This window comes from Danio rerio, chromosome 15, assembly GCF_052040795.2.
Source record: "Danio rerio strain M-AB ecotype USA chromosome 15, GRCz13ab, whole genome shotgun sequence".
In the NCBI taxonomy this organism is placed as follows: domain Eukaryota; kingdom Metazoa; phylum Chordata; class Actinopteri; order Cypriniformes; family Danionidae; genus Danio; species Danio rerio.
The window spans coordinates 38,984,308-39,001,234 of record NC_141035.1 but is presented as its reverse complement, the minus strand read 5'-3'; the positions used below and the strand labels follow the sequence as shown (position 1 = coordinate 39,001,234).

General features: G+C 38.2%; 1 protein-coding gene across 1 annotated transcript in view; it reads right to left on the bottom strand.

The window, feature by feature from the left end:
• col4a3 (collagen, type IV, alpha 3) overlaps positions 1-16,927 on the bottom strand; it is a 57,703-nt gene that overhangs the window by 7,611 nt on the left and 33,165 nt on the right. Inside the window, exons 12-47 of the mRNA XM_087284420.1 lie at positions 16,837-16,884; positions 16,673-16,747; positions 16,518-16,562; positions 16,375-16,437; positions 15,231-15,275; positions 15,064-15,117; positions 13,679-13,720; positions 13,485-13,566; positions 13,355-13,390; positions 13,111-13,275; positions 12,901-12,990; positions 11,686-11,781; positions 11,062-11,132; positions 10,703-10,891; positions 8,673-8,841; positions 8,333-8,425; positions 8,146-8,250; positions 7,877-7,971; positions 7,580-7,730; positions 7,041-7,154; positions 6,716-6,883; positions 5,595-5,684; positions 5,358-5,492; positions 5,123-5,221; positions 4,965-5,054; positions 4,711-4,850; positions 4,454-4,580; positions 3,943-4,023; positions 3,702-3,803; positions 3,581-3,628; positions 3,305-3,490; positions 2,967-3,097; positions 1,448-1,520; positions 1,263-1,334; positions 1,028-1,153; positions 847-945 (exon numbers count right to left, since the gene is read on the bottom strand). Of these exons, the coding sequence (XP_087140546.1) occupies positions 847-945; positions 1,028-1,153; positions 1,263-1,334; positions 1,448-1,520; positions 2,967-3,097; positions 3,305-3,490; positions 3,581-3,628; positions 3,702-3,803; positions 3,943-4,023; positions 4,454-4,580; positions 4,711-4,850; positions 4,965-5,054; positions 5,123-5,221; positions 5,358-5,492; positions 5,595-5,684; positions 6,716-6,883; positions 7,041-7,154; positions 7,580-7,730; positions 7,877-7,971; positions 8,146-8,250; positions 8,333-8,425; positions 8,673-8,841; positions 10,703-10,891; positions 11,062-11,132; positions 11,686-11,781; positions 12,901-12,990; positions 13,111-13,275; positions 13,355-13,390; positions 13,485-13,566; positions 13,679-13,720; positions 15,064-15,117; positions 15,231-15,275; positions 16,375-16,437; positions 16,518-16,562; positions 16,673-16,747; positions 16,837-16,884 (3,595 nt within the window). The remainder of the gene's footprint in view (positions 1-846; positions 946-1,027; positions 1,154-1,262; positions 1,335-1,447; positions 1,521-2,966; positions 3,098-3,304; positions 3,491-3,580; positions 3,629-3,701; positions 3,804-3,942; positions 4,024-4,453; positions 4,581-4,710; positions 4,851-4,964; positions 5,055-5,122; positions 5,222-5,357; positions 5,493-5,594; positions 5,685-6,715; positions 6,884-7,040; positions 7,155-7,579; positions 7,731-7,876; positions 7,972-8,145; positions 8,251-8,332; positions 8,426-8,672; positions 8,842-10,702; positions 10,892-11,061; positions 11,133-11,685; positions 11,782-12,900; positions 12,991-13,110; positions 13,276-13,354; positions 13,391-13,484; positions 13,567-13,678; positions 13,721-15,063; positions 15,118-15,230; positions 15,276-16,374; positions 16,438-16,517; positions 16,563-16,672; positions 16,748-16,836; positions 16,885-16,927) is intronic.

Here is a 16,927-nt window from a genome sequence, read left to right as displayed (position 1 = left end):
TGTTGTCGCAGACGAAAGTGAAGAGGGTTGGAGAGTCGCGGAAGAGAGTAAAGAGCGGGGCGGGGTTGCATGTGAGGAGGGAAATTGGTAAATCAAGGTGCCTGATCAGATTTCAGAGGTTCCGGATTCGGTTCCAGCACAAATTAAGCCTTGATAATAATAAAAATAATCATTATAAATGTCGAATAATCATGTTAGATTGATTTCTGTGATTCCGCTTACAATTAAACTTCATTACCAAAGAATAAAACAGCATTTCAAAAATCATTAAAACAGAAATGGGTTATTTTAAAATGATAACCCAAAAATAAAATGGGTTATTTTTTAAATTACAATCAGGTTTCACAATATACAGTTTTTATTAAACTTATTTTGTATTAATTAAATGCAGCTTTTGTGTTTGTAAAAGAAAAAAATAAGAAATAATACAAATAATAAGAAATAATAAGGAACCCTATTATTTCACTTTTTTTGTGATAATATAAAATTAGCAATTATTAAAATAGAAAGCTTTTTTTAAAAGTGTACACTTGTATTTCAGCTGGCTTCGTTGTTTTGGTCTGAATCGAAAAAACAAAACATGTAGTCCTTTGCCTAGCAATTTAGATACAACAAAACATCTTTTATAACCTGACAGAACATCCAAAACAATCCTGTGCCAGGCTGAATGTATGCATGTACATTTTATTGTATATGAATCAAAAGCAAAAACTTATAGCACTTATATAATGTGTTAAGAAGTCAAAACAGCACCAGGAATTCCTTTGTCACACACAAATGACAATCTGCTGTATGGAGACATATTTCCAAACAAGATCTGTATTGTTTGAACACTTTAAGTCCTACCTTTTAGTCCTTTTTCTCCACTGTCTCCCTGCAGCCCGAGCATCCCCTTAGATCCATCAGGTCCATTTGCTCCTATATCTCCTTTTTGACCTTTTGTTCCTAAAAGATGAAAATTATGCAAATACACAATGACACAAAACATCAAATACACACATTGGGAGGTGTGCTTGTGATGCTGTACCTTTTAGACCTCGCAATCCTTTATCTCCATTATCCCCTGGTTCTCCTTTCTGACCGGTTTTTCCACGAAATCCGCGATCTCCTGGTGTAGAAAAGATCTCAACAGTGTAATCACAGCCTTTTGGCCCTAAATAATGACAAAGATAAAAACATTTTTATATTTTGACACCACAAATGGTCATGTTTTTTTTTTTAAATATGATTGTATAATAGTATGCCAGTTTATAAACAATCACCTTTAGTTCCAGGAGATCCTTTACAACCTTTTAATCCAGCAGGTCCAACAGGACCACACTGTCCTTTTTGTCCTTTAAAGCAATTATAGAAAAAGTAATGAAAAATGTAATATTTATCTATTGGTCTACAAATTTAATTAATTCACAATTCTAATATATTTTTATTAAATGCATAGATTTCTTACCATCTGGTCCAACTCTACCCAAAGGCCCTATATTTCCTTTTGGACCCCTTAAACCACAATCTCCATCTTTACCCTGGAAACATGACAGCTCATCACATGACTGGATCTATTAAACAAACTCAACATTTCAATTAAACAAGATTACAATACAAGATTAAAAAATTACTGTAATAGTATGTGAATAAAATAACACTGATTCACACAAAGAGCCCCTGTTATGGGTTTTTGAAAATGACCTTCCATGCAGTGTGTTACACAGCACTAAGTAAAGTGAAATATTAAGCGAAGGCTTAAATCTGGAAGTGCACCATGTTTAAAAACTATTGATTCATCTATAAAAGAAGTCGACTCATAGTGGTTCGAATGAATCACAGATGTAACGAGTATTTAGTTGTGTAGGAACTCAAGCCCCACTCATTTGTTGCACGTGCAGAACCAGGAAAAATTGAAATCTCAGCCCCACACACAAACACTGTAGAAAGAAAAAGAGGAAGACAGACGCTGTAGCAGATCCCGGTTGAATCATGTTAAACATGTTATGCTCTGAAGTGTGAGGGAAAGTTAGTGTTATTTTTCCCTACCTAAAGATGAGGCTGTGGTTGAAGTTTAATTATGCAAAAATACCTTAGCATTATAGCCCCAGCCTTGCGCTGTGTTCTTGTCATTTTTCTGATCAGTGCTTCAGCAATCTACATGCTTACAACGGGGGATTCATCGGCAGTTTGTCATAGGAAGGATCAGAAAAGACTATTGATGTATGGGACTGTCAGAGCTTGACAGGAGCTTCACAGCAAACAGTTCATGGATAATTTTCTTCCTCCATTTCACAAGTGTAAGTAAGTGCGATTAAAATGGCTGCCTCCTTGTTTTCTATATCTTGCAAATTATGTATTTAATTGTGTTTTGTTACTTGTAACCGTTTGTACTGTATCTGGTTAACGACTTATATTCTCAAATCGCATCTAAAACCACGTTGAAAATGCGACTCGTGCCGCTTTGTTTGCTGATTTAAATATGTTTGTGAGCTCACAATCCACTTCTGTTTGTCGTTGCTATGGCCACCATCAGAAGTTCCTACACATGTGTGGCAGTCAAGTTTCAAAATAGTTCAGCTTTTTGTTCAGCAATATGCTGGTGTTTAATAGCATTGGTTTAATGCTCTGGCTACAATAAATTTGTTGATAAGCCTTGGTGGGCATTTCTCTGTCTTACGCTGAACGCATGTCGACCAATCACAATAGACTGGGTCATCGGACCAATAAGAGCAGGAACAAATGAATCGCTGAATGAATAATATGGGAGTTGGTATAATTAGGTAAATATAAATGCATATTATAAGACAATGGGTGTTTTTTGACCTTGCATGCTTATCAAAAAGTATAGCTTATCAGTTGGAGACCCCTAAAACCAAAATATGATCTTTTTTAATACATAATAATGGCTCTTTAATAAAAACTGTACATCATTTTTTGAATTTAAAATTTCACCCTAGTTCTTGTACTCTTTTGTGTCCACTTACTGGTTCACCTGGAGTTCCCCGGTCACCAGTACAACCAGGTGGTCCTACGCGTCCTTGGGGCCCGACACAGCCTTTATCTCCCTTAAGGCCTGGACCTGGGTCTCCAGGAGGCCCACATGGTCCTTGGAGGCCTGTAATTACATATAAACACACAAAAAACATCTTTTTTTAAGTAGAACAGGTTACCAAGCACACTATGTAGCAACATTTTACAGAAACTAAATAATAGTAAATCACTTTTTTGGGACTACACAAATGCTTGCAAGTTTAATATGGTGAGGGAATTTATAGGTATTAGCAATATAAAGCATCACTGACAATCAAAGATAACTAATCACCTGGTGGACCAGGAAACCCATTAGGTCCTCGCTCTCCTTTTGGGCCACTAATACAGACACCAGGTGGTCCAGAACACCCACGTTGCCCTTTTTCTCCGGGTTTGCCTGGAGAACCAATTTCTCCAGATGGGCCACAGGGTCCTGGTGGCCCACATGGCCCTGGTGGTCCACGGGTGCCTTTAATGCCTGACATTAGGTGTATACAGATTGTGTAAGCATGGGTACGTGTTTAGGATCAGTATGTTAGAATGGTGGGCTTTCTAAGCATGGACATACCTTTCTCACCCTTGATGCCAGGTAGGCCAGAATCCCCAGTCATAGTGCCTTAAACAACAAAATCAATATTGTTTATTTAGAATAATTCTGCATGTTTACAGTTTTGTGTGCTGTGTCTTACACCCTCTGTCTCCTTTTTCTCCGGCTGACCCTGGAATGCCATCTCTGCCTTGTTCTCCCCGAGGTCCTGGAGGTCCAGGATCTCCAGGCGAGCCAGGAACACCTTATAAAATACAGAAAATTACTGAACCAAACAGCTCGTGTGAATTTGTAATGTTTTACAAAATACACGTATGTGGTGTTTGTTTGTCTTTATGGGTTTTATTTTACTTTGCATTTAAAAATCTAGAATGAGATCATACCTGGTGGACCACAGGGTCCTTCACATCCAGGTGGACCTGGAAATCCATCAAACCCATCATCACCAGCTTCTCCTGGGGGTCCTGATAAAAATCACAATACATAACAAAATATTGTTATTTAATAAAAAAGAATTTGACAGTATACAAAACATTACTTAGAGCATTACCCAGATTATAGTGCTCTCACAAACAAAAAAGTACAGAAGAGACTCAAGAGAGAACAACATATGTATGCTGACTGAGATGCTGCTGATGTTGGCCCAGATCGGTATGACTTGTATCTGACCATGTAATTAGCTTTGTCATTATAAACTTTACTGGACAGACACTGAAATGGTGCCACCACAAGTATGCCTAATTTGCCCATAAGAGTCTTTTGTTTCACCAGCTTGAGATCAGTTCAATGAAATCCACAAATTGAAAAATCTCCAGTTGAGTATTTTTAGAAGAAACTGGTAACTTATCAACTTGGAAACCTTCAAGTTCAATTAAAGTTTTATAAATTTAATACCTGGATCTCCTGTCACTCCAGTTACTCCTCTTTCCCCAGGTACTCCAGAGAAACCTGGGATCCCATTTATTCCACATATACCTTTGTCACCTTTCTTCCCTGTACCCCCAGCACACCCTGGTTCACCCTGACAGAATAAAGACATAATCCAAATAGAGTGTAGTGGTTTAGTGTGTTACCATATAAGGTAACTAAAGCATTAGGGTTTAGAACAGTATTAGAATGTCACTTTTTTGACAACATTTTGAAAATGATACCTTCTCACCAAGTAGTCCTGGAGTCTCTGGCCCAGGGGGGCTAGGATCACCTTTGATCCCCTTTGGTCCATTTGGTCCTGGAACACCAGGAATCCCAGGCTCCCCGTGAAAACCAGGTGAACCTTTAACACCTTTCACTCCTGCAAGATAAAATGATTAACACATTTTAACAAGTGAAATGATTTGTGGAAATGCACTATGAAGCATCGTGATGTTGAATCCACTTTTACAATAATGGGTGTACATATACTTGCCTGGAAACCCCATAACTCCTTGATCTCCAAAGTTTCCATTAAGACCCTGATTTCCAGGAAGCCCCTTTATGCCAGGGTCACCAGGAGGGCCTAAAAAATAGAATGTTTATACTTCGTTCTAATGCAGACAGCAAGGTTTTGGATTTCAGCATCTATACCTGGTGGACCAGAACTGCCTGGAACGCCATTCTTCCCACATTGCCCACAAATGCCTGGAAGTCCTATTTCCCCTTTACTACCAGGCAGACCAAGGAGACCTAAAACACAGAGGATGTCATAAAGCCTGAAAGTCTCCCAAGTTTTATCAAAAGCTGAGATTGCAGACAAACTGAATGCAGACACATAGCAGCATATTGAACTGGAATCTTTAAATGTAACTGTTGAATGAGTCACCTGGTAGGCCAGGAGGACCAAGTTCTCCTGGAGACGTAACATTTGATGATTGTCCCTTTGGGCCACGGGGCCCAGGGTCTCCTGGCTCCCCAGGCTTTCCTTCATCACCTGGGACCCCATTCCTTCCCATTAAACCTGATAAGAGATTGAAGACATAAATTAATATTGTTTTAAAAGAAAATAAAAAGTACCTTTAATCAATATCACTGCTGTGTTTGTATATGTGAATGTTTGAACCTTTAGGTCCCCGGAGCCCTGGTGGTCCAGGATTTCCATCTACTCCAGGTGGGCCAGTCATTCCAGGACTGCCCTGATCTCCCCGTATACCTGAGCAAAACAAAGCAGATCGACCAAAGGGCATACTCAACCTCTTAGAAAGAACAGCTTAAATGGTTATTAAAGCTCTAATCTAGGTTGTTTTGAGATTCAACTGAGGCGTTTGTGCTGTATTGTAGAAGACAGTGTTAGTTTGGGGTTCAAAATCTAGATTTGTCAATAAACGCTTCTCAATTCTAATTTTGCATCCTTGTTTCCTTTCTTTGCTTCATATCCTCATGTCTTAGCTCCATCCCTTCAGGACTTGAGAAAAGGACACAAGGAAAAATAATGAGGGCAGAGGATTTAAATCAAGTTAAATTATATATCCTGGCATCCTGTGGCATCACTTCACAGCATCATCATTAAATATATACTGTATGTTCTGTCGATTTGTCCAACCATGTCAGATTGACCTACCACCCATTCAAAATTAGGCAGCATATCTGAAGACGAAGTATGCTACCCTTTAGATTGTGCAACCAGTGTAAATTTCGGTGTGAAGTGGTATGATATAAGGCTTATATCTTCCTTAACTCACTCAAATCATTAACACTAACCTCACAACCATTCAAATAGCCTGTAGCATAATCTTATGGGTAGGATAGAATGTCAGAACAGGTCAGGTCAGGATTGAATAATAGAGATAATTGTTTATAGTGTAATAGTTTCAACCTCCACAAAACACTTTTTTAAATTAGTTTTTATCACAATTGTATTATAATGTATTATTCCATTATCAACTGCTTTTTATTTGTGCTAAAATGTATCTTGCATCAAAATGAAAAGAACTGTGCAAAGAATCCACCTGTTTACTGAAACAAAACTCCTCAAGAAGCCTTCTCTTTCCTCGATCCTCACCTCCTTATGGTGCAATTAGAGTTAATTGTAATAAGTCATCAATTACTGGTGTCTTTAGCCATGTCAGACTCTAACACAAAAGGTTTCATGACCCATTAAAATTGTTGCTACACAATGGAAAATATCATCTTGGCATAAATTTGATTAGCGTCAAAGTTCCAAAAATGAGAGATGTAGAGTACCTGGAAATCCTGGGGAACCATCTCGACCCTGGAAACCTTTTGGTCCCCGAAAACCAACTGCACCAACTGGTCCAAAGATCCCAGGTATCCCAACCACACCTGTTACACCAGGTATGCTCAATCCAGGTAGTCCAGTTTCACCTTGTGGCCCTTTCAAACCTGGCAAACCTAAAAACAATATACAGTATGTGCCCCAGTGACCTTCATTGAGGGGATTCGTCCTACTATGCATAATGTCCTGCGGCTATGGTATCTTCATTCCATTTTGCCATCAATTTATTTTTCAAATTTTTACCAAGTATCTACAAATGTCAAATTTACATACCAGGGGGTCCATCTGCTCCTCTGATTCCTGAGGGACCTTCATCTCCTTTGGCCCCTGATATACAGCATCCTGGAACACCAGCCACTCCAGGAAAACCATCAAAACCCTGCACACCTAGATGGAAAGATTTTATGTAAAAGGTGGACAGATATTTAAGTGTTTTGGGGCAAAAAATGTATAAAAATCATCCCTATTAAAAGGTATAAAATCATCTACAATCAATGTAGATTGTGTCAAAAAAGTGTAACAAATAAAGTTCTAGTAAAGTTCTAGTTTCATTCAGTTTAGTCCAGTGTAATGCAAATGCCACTGCAGAAATCCAAAACACTGAAGAGCAACTCTTATCGATGCACAGCTCCACAAGTCCCAGCCAAGCAAGCCAGAGGCTTACAGTGGTAAGGAAGAAACTTAGCCAATTGACGGAAAAAGGAAAAAAAAAACTTGCAATGACTGTATGTATACTTTGGTGTGTGTACTTTGCATATTCCTTAGGGAAGAAATTATGAGTAATTAAGTGCATTAACAAAGATTCCACCAACCAAATTCTCCAGGTGGTCCATCCTGTCCTTTTTGACCTCGACATCCAGATAATCCAGGAGGACCAGAGATTCCTGGTGGACCAAGGCAACCTTCATCTCCTGGCAGACCTTCTCTACCCCTTGCCCCTGGGCAGCCAAATGCTATTTCACCCTGAGATATGAATTTTAATAAATTCTATTTCATTAAACTGGTTTCATTGTATAATTTTAATGCTGAATGATGGAAGCTTTGATACAAATTGCTACAAAGCTCTGCCATTATTTAATCTATCCAGCAATGGGCGTCACCACACTGACCTTTGGGCCAGGCATTCCAGGTGGCCCTGGAGGTCCAGGACGGCCTATACTTCCACAACCAGGTGAACCTTGCCTCCCTTTCACACCCTTATCACCTACAACAATTAAATGAAATTGAAATCAGACTGGGGTGTCATCATATGATGACATCATTTAATTAGAAATATCTACAAATTTGAATACAGTTTAAAACCAAGTAATTAAATTAGCAGAATTAGTTGTTTCATTTGTTATTTGACTTATAGCATTTGCATGAGCTTCTTACCCACCTTTTGGACCAGTAAGTCCAGTATCTCCTGGTGTTGAGAGTCCTTTCTCTCCTTTTAACCCACACAATCCTGGGAATCCTTGAACCCCAGCACAACCTTCATTACCTAATACACACATTAAAACCATTATACATTTTCCTCTTAGTCTGCTTGTCCATCTTACAAGTCTTTTATCCCCACTGTTTACCTGGAGGTCCTGGTAGACCAGGTGAACCAGGCAGTCCAGGCTCTCCTGGGTCTCCAGGTATTGTTTGTACTGGTCCTGGAGATCCCTTTTCACCTGCAGGATGCAAACGTAACATTTGAGTCTATTTCTCCTTTGCGCCACTAGTAGATACATGTTAGAGTTTTACTGAATTTGGATAGCTTTTGTCATCTTCTGCACAAACACCTTTGTATTAGTTTTTCCATTCATCATATCTGGGCTTTAACAATTTAACTCCTAGCTAGTGTTAGGCTACACTGTTTCTAGGTATAGTAAACTACAGAAAAAATGTTATTTTAACATACACTGCATGACTTCATACCTGGATCTCCAAGATTTCCTTGCCGGCCCACTACTCCCAAATTTCCTTTTTCTCCAGGTGCCCCTGGTGACCCAACACCCATTGACCCTTGACTTCCCATTGGACCTGTGCTACCTTGTTCCCCACCAACACCTGGATATCCTTGATCGCCTTTAGGAGCTAAAGCACTCTGAAAAATAAATTTGTTTCAAGTTCACTTAATATATACAGATTTGTTACTTTAATGTTGAGTATACAAATTTAGACAAGTGCTATTTCAGTTATGTCAAAGGATATGATTTCAAGGGCAGCGCGGTGGTGCAGTGTGTAGCACAATCGCCTCACAGCAACAAGGTCGTTGATTATTAAAGCCCCGGCTAGGTCAGGTGGCATTTTTATGTGGAGTTTGCATGTTTTCCCTGTGTTGGCGTGGGTTTCCTCCTAGTGCTCCAGTTTTCCCCACCAGTCCAAAAACGTGGTATGGTTGAATTGGGTAAGCTAGATTGTCCGCAGTGTATGTGTGTGAATGATTGTGTATGGATGTTTCCCAGTGATGGGTTGCAGCTGGAAGGGCACTGGGCACTCTCCACAGAGCTCTTCATTACGTGTGTGTGTGTGCCGTTTAATAATCCTGCAGATGCGTTTGCAAACACAGACCACCGACAGCTCTGACTCTTCTGTAGTTTACGCACCTTGTTAATTAGCCATCAGATTCCAGCACAGAGGAAGTTGCGTGCTTATGCTGTGATCGTGATTTTGGTCTATATAAAGGTTTTTCCCACAATGCTTTTACAACAAAGCAAAGGTGAAGAATGTGTTGTGCCCCAGACAATGATGGGATGATCATCCCAGCATATAATTACCAAATATAACTTGGGTGACAGCTAAAGCTTTGTTGGCAATAGGTGAAAGTTGAGCAAACTATAATTATAATAAACACCAATGGCAAGTTGGGCTTTATAAAACCTTTGGGTTTTTTTTATTTTCAACTATACTATTTAAAGAGTTACATTTATATATATAAATATATATTTAAACAATATAATAAGTTATGCTATTTAACACCTATGCTTTAATTATTTAATCCTGTAATAAATGTAATTGTTTAAACAGTGGATTTAATAATAAAATGCTGATAATAAAAAATTGATGTATTCATTTTTATTATTTTAATAATTCTATTTATTTAATTCTGAAATCTAATATTTGTAATTGTGTCATTGATAGGATTTTGAATTATGTTATGTCACTATTTAAAATACCTGTCATAATATTTCAATAAATTCTAGAATTGCCCAACCAATGACACTGATCATAAAACATGCTTTTGTTTTTAATGATATTTTATTTGTTATTTGTTAAAGGTGATATTCACAACATTGTAGCCATATAATTTGTGATAATTCATTTGTTTAAAATTACCAATTAACTTAAAATTTCAATAATTAAAGAATTGAATTTATTAGTTAAATAATTGGTAATACTTCATTTTAATGGTCCCTATCGCACATTTTGTTGACTAAAAGTTTCATTGCAAGTTTCATTATTATTATTATTAATTCTGTAAATAGAAACTTTGTAACGGTGTGTGTGTGTGTGTGTGTGTGTGTGTGTGTGTGTGTGTGTGTGTGTGTGTGTGTGTGTGTGTGTGTGTGTGTGTGCATGCGTGCGTGTATACAGTTAAAGTCAGAATTATTCGCCCCCTTTGATTTTTTTTTTTTTATATTTCCTAAATTATGTTCAACAGAGCAAGGAAATCTTCACAGTATCTCTGATCATATTTTTGATCAAATTTGTTTTATTTTGGCTAGAATAAAAGCAGTTATTAATTTTTTAAACACCATTTTAAGGTTAATATTATTAGCCCCTTTAAGCTATATTTTGTTTTTGATAGTCTACAGAACAAACCATCGTTATACAATAACTTGTAATCCGTTGTGTTGAACATATGCTGGATAAGTTGGCGGTTCATTCCACTGTGGTGACCCCGGATTAATAAAGGGACCAAGCCGAAAAGACAGTTAATTAATGATACGGTTTCAAGTACTTACTGGCTTTCCTTTTTCTCCCGGTGGCCCTTTGAAGCCAGGGATGCCTGGTAAACCATCTTGTCCACTTAATCCCAATAGTCCTACTGCACCAGTGTCTCCTTTAAAGCCTTTTTCCCCAATCTCATATTTCATCCCCATTTCTCCCTTGGGGCCTGAAGGCCCTGGAAAACCTGTAAGACCTGAGAAACCCTGTGAAAACATTTAAACTCTTCAGTAATAATAAATCATCATATTAAATCAATCAGAAATCAACACATTCAACTATAATTGTGAACATAAAACGTTAAAATGTCAACTAAACAATCTGGACAAATGATTGCTTTTAATGAGGATGATAACAGCTATGTAGATAAACTGACCGGAGGACCAGCTGGACCAATTGGACCTTTCAAGCCTCTGGATCCTTTATTACCTTGAATTCCAACAGCACCTGGAGAAATTGTTTATTAATGTTAATCGATCTGATGTTCATTAGTGAAACCAACTTCCAAAATAAAAAAAATCTATATATCAATTAGATGGGAACTGAAAGTATGGAAAATGTTCTAACTAAATACCAAGAAATGATCAATAAATATATACAGTAAAAATGTATGCAGTAAATTACTAACATTTGCTGATAACATTATTTCCAAAACACTGAGCCTGATTTGTTCTGATTTTTTAAATATTAAATCCACCTTCAGTTAGATTTCAAAACAGAGATACAGGTGATCTTAAGATGAGTTTTAAAGGCAATTAGATGAAAAAGAAGACAACTGGTGGATTCAAGGATATTGCGAGGCATCTTTCTGTTTCTGGCCAACTTGATGATGACTGTACTTGGCTTACCAAGTTTGGAATTGGACCAACCTTATTGGGTTCTAAACTGGACTAACGGATACATTATCAATATATCTCTAATTTTCCAGTTAATTTTAAATGTGCTGCACCTAAACTGAAAAGGTTGCTATGAATAGCTGTGGCCAACTTGATGAGTTCACCTGGTTTGCCGGGTTCGCCTGAATCCCCAGGTTGTCCTGGAGGACCAGGATCAGCAGCAGAAGCAGCACATAGCCTGCACAGATCTCCTTGCTCTCCTGTATTAAAATGACAAATAATAGAATTATGTAATTAGCTATATGTGTTCAGAAATGTTCTACATAGTAGGTAAGTGCCATGGGTAAGTTCAACAACCTCCAGAAAGCTCTGAATTGACCATATTTGCAATGGTCATGAATATTAATAAGCTCTGCTCTAACACGGAGTTAATTCTCTGTATAAGAACAAAGAAACAAAGATGTTTGAGACTTACAGTATTGCCATTTCCATACGCTGATCCCTTTTTATTCAACACAAGCTCATTATGAAAACGTATTCCCGTGGACGTTTCTGGAGACCTAGAATTATGTAGCCGGAGGTACGTATGGCTGCATTTTTTTAAGTGAACGCTACGGGGCAGTATGACGCGGTTCCTTTTTGCGATTTCCAGCTGACAGCTTACCTCCATGTGGAGGGCTTTTCCACTGTAACCAGTTTGTCCAGTTAGCTCATCGTGTATGTCGGCAGACTTGAGAAGCAAAGTGGAGTTGACCACGACAACGGCGACCGGGTTCAAGTCCGAGGGGGAGCGGTTCCAGAAATCAGGTAAGACAAAAACAGAATCCAAAAAATAAAGTGAACACGTTCATAACAGGGTGACAATGTGGTAAAATCTGAAAACTTGGTAAAAATCAGACGAGGGCTTTTCTTTTTCTGGACGACTTTTGTAAATCGTTGATTGGGTGGGAGGGTCAACCGATGAAATTGGTTGGGTTTAGGGAAGGAGGAGGGTGGGTCAGTCGATTGGCATGTCGCCTAGTCAATCATTCAGTCAGTCAGTCAGACGGTCAATCGACAGTGGCCTCTGGTGAGTTTACGCGAGAACAGCGCGGGTGCGCTGAGATGCAAAAAAGTGCACACAGCAGCCTCTCGCGGATTCACGAAAACAAAAACTGCAAAAATACGTACCTCCCGGGAAATAATTTGCGGTCTCCAGAAACAGCCACGGGACAACGTCTTCAGAATGAGCCGGGGTTGTTATTATTTGACTATGGCTAGGTATACCCAGATTTCTTTATAGGGCACTTTCAAATAAACAAAGCTTAATTTGAGTTTAATTTTACACTTGAACCAGGAATATTCATTTGAACATACTCTGTTAGAAAGCTAAATCTCACCTTGGTTCCCAGGATCCCCACGCAGACCCTCAGGGCCTATTAGACCTTTATCACCCTTGAGTCCTTTGAGTCCCAAACGGCTTATGACATCTGGGGATGTGGAAAAGGTGAACAAACAGACATGCCACTGAGACATGCAAATACCAAAATTTGCTGCAACAAGTTTGTTAATAAATGATTTTGTATTTGACAGCATTTGACAAAAGTTACTTGAAGGTCCCGGAAGTCCAGGATCACCAGGGGGTCCTTGTTCCCCTCGTTGGCCATCACGACCTTTGGGTCCTGTGATGTCAGGTCCAGGCTCTCCTTTATCCCCTTTCAAACCTTTAAACCCTGGTAGACCTGGTTTTCCATTAGGTCCTTGTATGGGGGTCCCTAACATATTTTAAAAAGGAGGAAGTTAACATTTGTTTGTGCGTGTGGAAAAAAGTATAATTACAGATACATCATTTACCTGGAAGTCCTTGATATCCAGGAAAACCATAGAAACCTTTTATAAAAAGAGCATTTTTTTGTTAAATCCTTTGACTTTTCATTACTCTTTTGTTTGTGCATGAATGTTATTAATTTATTTTGTTACTAACCTTCACTACCTCGTAAACCAAGAAGTCCTGGTGGCCCAGGATCCCCTTTTTGACCTTTGACCTCTGTATTTATTACAATGAACTAAAATACAGATTAAATGTAAGCAACACAAAAATATGCATTCCTCAATTTGGTTAAAGTAAAATTAAACATCAAGAGATTGTACAACTTCCATAAATGAATGTATCATTACCTCTCCAGGCGTACCAGGGGGGCCAGGGTTACCCTTCTGACCCTAGAAATATACACAAAGAAACAGATTAATACAAATATGGGGCCAGATTTACTATTCAATTCAATTCAGCTTTGTTTGTATAGCGCTTTTACAATGTAGATTGTGTCAAAGCAGCTTTACATAAATGTTCATAGTAACTGGATCAGGGTAGTTCAGTTTTTAGTGTTTAAGTTCAGTTCAGTTTAGCTGAGTTCAGTGTGGTTTAAAGTCATTACTGAGAGTCCAAACACTGAAGAGCAATTTCATCGATGCGTAGCTCTACCGATCCTGAACCATGCAACCCAGAGGTGACAGCGGAGAGGGAAAAAAAACTTCACCGATAGGAGAGTGAAGAAAAAAACCTTGAGAGAAACCTGACTCAGTTGGCCACGACCATTTTAATTTCTCCGCTGGCCAAAAGTCTTGTGCAGAGCTGCAGTGTCAGCAGTGGAGGCTGGAAGCTGGCCTCAGCGAAGACTCGTCGGTCCCTGGAGCGTTATTTACTAATGGCCTGCTCTAGCACAAACGGTGCTAAACAGTACTTGTTGTTATTAACACATGCACAAGAGTGCTAAAAGAACCCATAGACACTCCTATTTTTGCACCTGACCTTTTTCAATAAGCATTTGTAGGAGCTTCCTGGTGAGACGCTAATTTTATGGAAGGGTAGTTTTTAAATTAAGCATGCATCTGTGATTTACTAATGTTTGCGCTGCTCAAATTAGGAATTTGCACCATTAATTGATGTCCAAAAAGCATGTCTTAAATGTTGTGGTTGAAATGGCTGCAGTTTTTGTCAGGAGGAGGGACCACAGAAAACAATGCCTGTGGTATAAGGCAGAAAATGCTTTCCACGCATGTTTATTTGAATGACAGAGGAGCACATCGCCTGAACATATTGCCAAATATGTTAATATGCATCTCGCATAAATACATGATTATTTTTTATTTTCTTAGCAGACATATTTATCTAGCCCCCACTTATCCCAATAGAAAAATAAATAAATATTGTTCCGTGGCTGATCATAGTAGATTACCTGCATCTTATGAGCACTAATTTTAATTAATTCCCACCTGGCTAATTTGTGATGCACTTATTTTGTTGATCAATATGTAAATGAGATGTTATGTCTTTGCTTTTTAATTTGCACATTGTCTGTAAATCATCTGCAGAAATGTCCATGCACTTCTGCACTGTTTTGCAATTGTGCTCTTATGCAAGACTGTCCTTTTTGGTCTCAAAATCTGATGATCTGACACCAAAATTAAGGTTCATTTTTAATATCCACAAGAACAACATGCACTGCATTTAAAATGTCCAACTTTTTTACTGTACATAGACAGACAGACAGAAAAATAGATACCTTCTCCCCTTCTATGCCTGTATCTCCGGGATAGCCTTTATCTCCCTTCCCTCCCTGAAAGAATAAAATAGCAAAGTCAGTCTACAAATTACTCTCATCTATCATATATAGGTTATTTAAAAAGTTCTGGCAGTCACACTAAAAATCTTAGTTGAAAAAGTATATACCTTAGAGCCTAACTCTCCTTGTAGCCCCTCTTTTCCAGGTTTACCCTGAAAATCATTTCAAATGAGCAACATTTGATGAATATATGCCAAATGTAAAAAATACACAATAAAATTCAAATAAATAACTGAAATGTGTGGCTATTAAGTTTTTTTCTTAAATGAATGGATGAATAGCTCATGCAAACATTATAATACATCTCTCTATATCAGTGGTGGGCAGACTTTTTAGACCCGAGGGCCACATCATGTTTTGTAAACCAAGTGTAGGGCCACATGTCAAATCCTTCAAAAAAAAAACTTTTATTAATAGTGGCAGTATGCATGAAACATGTAATATCGGACAGAAAAATCACATTAAAAATCATTCTTAAAGTTTACTATTCGGTCAAATTTACAATAATCTAATTTGAGCTAGTAATAATATGCTCATAATTATAATTTTAAAACTATGAGATAAAACGGAAAAGAATCTTGAGTCTTTGTTATTCTGAATCATGGTATTATGAGTGTGTTAATGTGAACAATGAGCCTGAAAATAAAGTCATTTTAATATCAACAGCAACACTCTCGCAAAATACCCAGCTGATTCAGTCGTTGACTAACGACATTAAAAAGCACACCTCGCGTTTTTGGAACGTAAATGCGCGTTCGGTGTGATCGGCCCCTTAGGTTGTAATCTTAAAAAACAGCAATACTTTCTTGGCATATTAGACCTACCGCTTTCTGTCCGATATTGGTCAAGAAGTATTTTGTTGTCCATTCTTTCTTAAACACACGACATTCAGAGTCAAATTTTTGCCTGACTTATTTTCAGTCATTCAGTGCGTTGTATTATGCGAGACTGTGTTCAAATTCTACTGGTTGCGCTAACTGTACCGTGTGCAATAATGCCATCAAATGGCGTTCAATTGTGTTGCATCATTAATTTACTAGTTCTGAAACCAATCCTTTTCTCAGAAGCAACATTTTAAAAACTCCCTCACGGGTCGGATGAAGGTGTTCAGAGGGCTGCATTTGGCCTGCGGGCCGTAGTTTGCCCACCTCTGCCCTATATTGTATCAATGTAAATATATGTATTTATAAATGTAGGAAATGTATAGAATTCAAATAAATAAGAAAAGTGAAACAAATTTTTTTTATTTACCGGACCCCCAGGGTCTCCTCTTTCCCCTTTCTCCCCCTTAGGACCGGGACGACCTCGTAGACCCTGAAGAACAGAGCAGATAGCCATAGTAAATGACTGTAATTTTTAACAATTTAAAGAGTGCATGTCAAATAAATACTCACAATTATTCCAGGGCTGCCTCTGTCTCCAGAATCCCCAGTGTCACCCTGAAACCAAAATGAGATTATATAATTGTTTATTCATTTGGGTTACACAAACTGAAATATAATAAAGAAAGAAAAAAATGCATGTCGTTTAAATAACAAAGTTATGTTACCTTAGGCTCCTTTGGTCCTGATGCAAATAACTTTATGCCTTTTTGTCCAGGTATACCAGGGGGTCCTCTCTCCCCCTATAAAAGAGCCACATAAACAAATTTAAACACACAGAAATATAAAATAGAACAGAATAAAATAAAATAAAGGCTAAAAAAATATCAACCTTTTGACCGCTGGGTCCAGGTATTCCCATGCTCCGACCTTCTTTACCCTACACATAAAAATGTTAGACTCACGCACTTACAAACTAATAC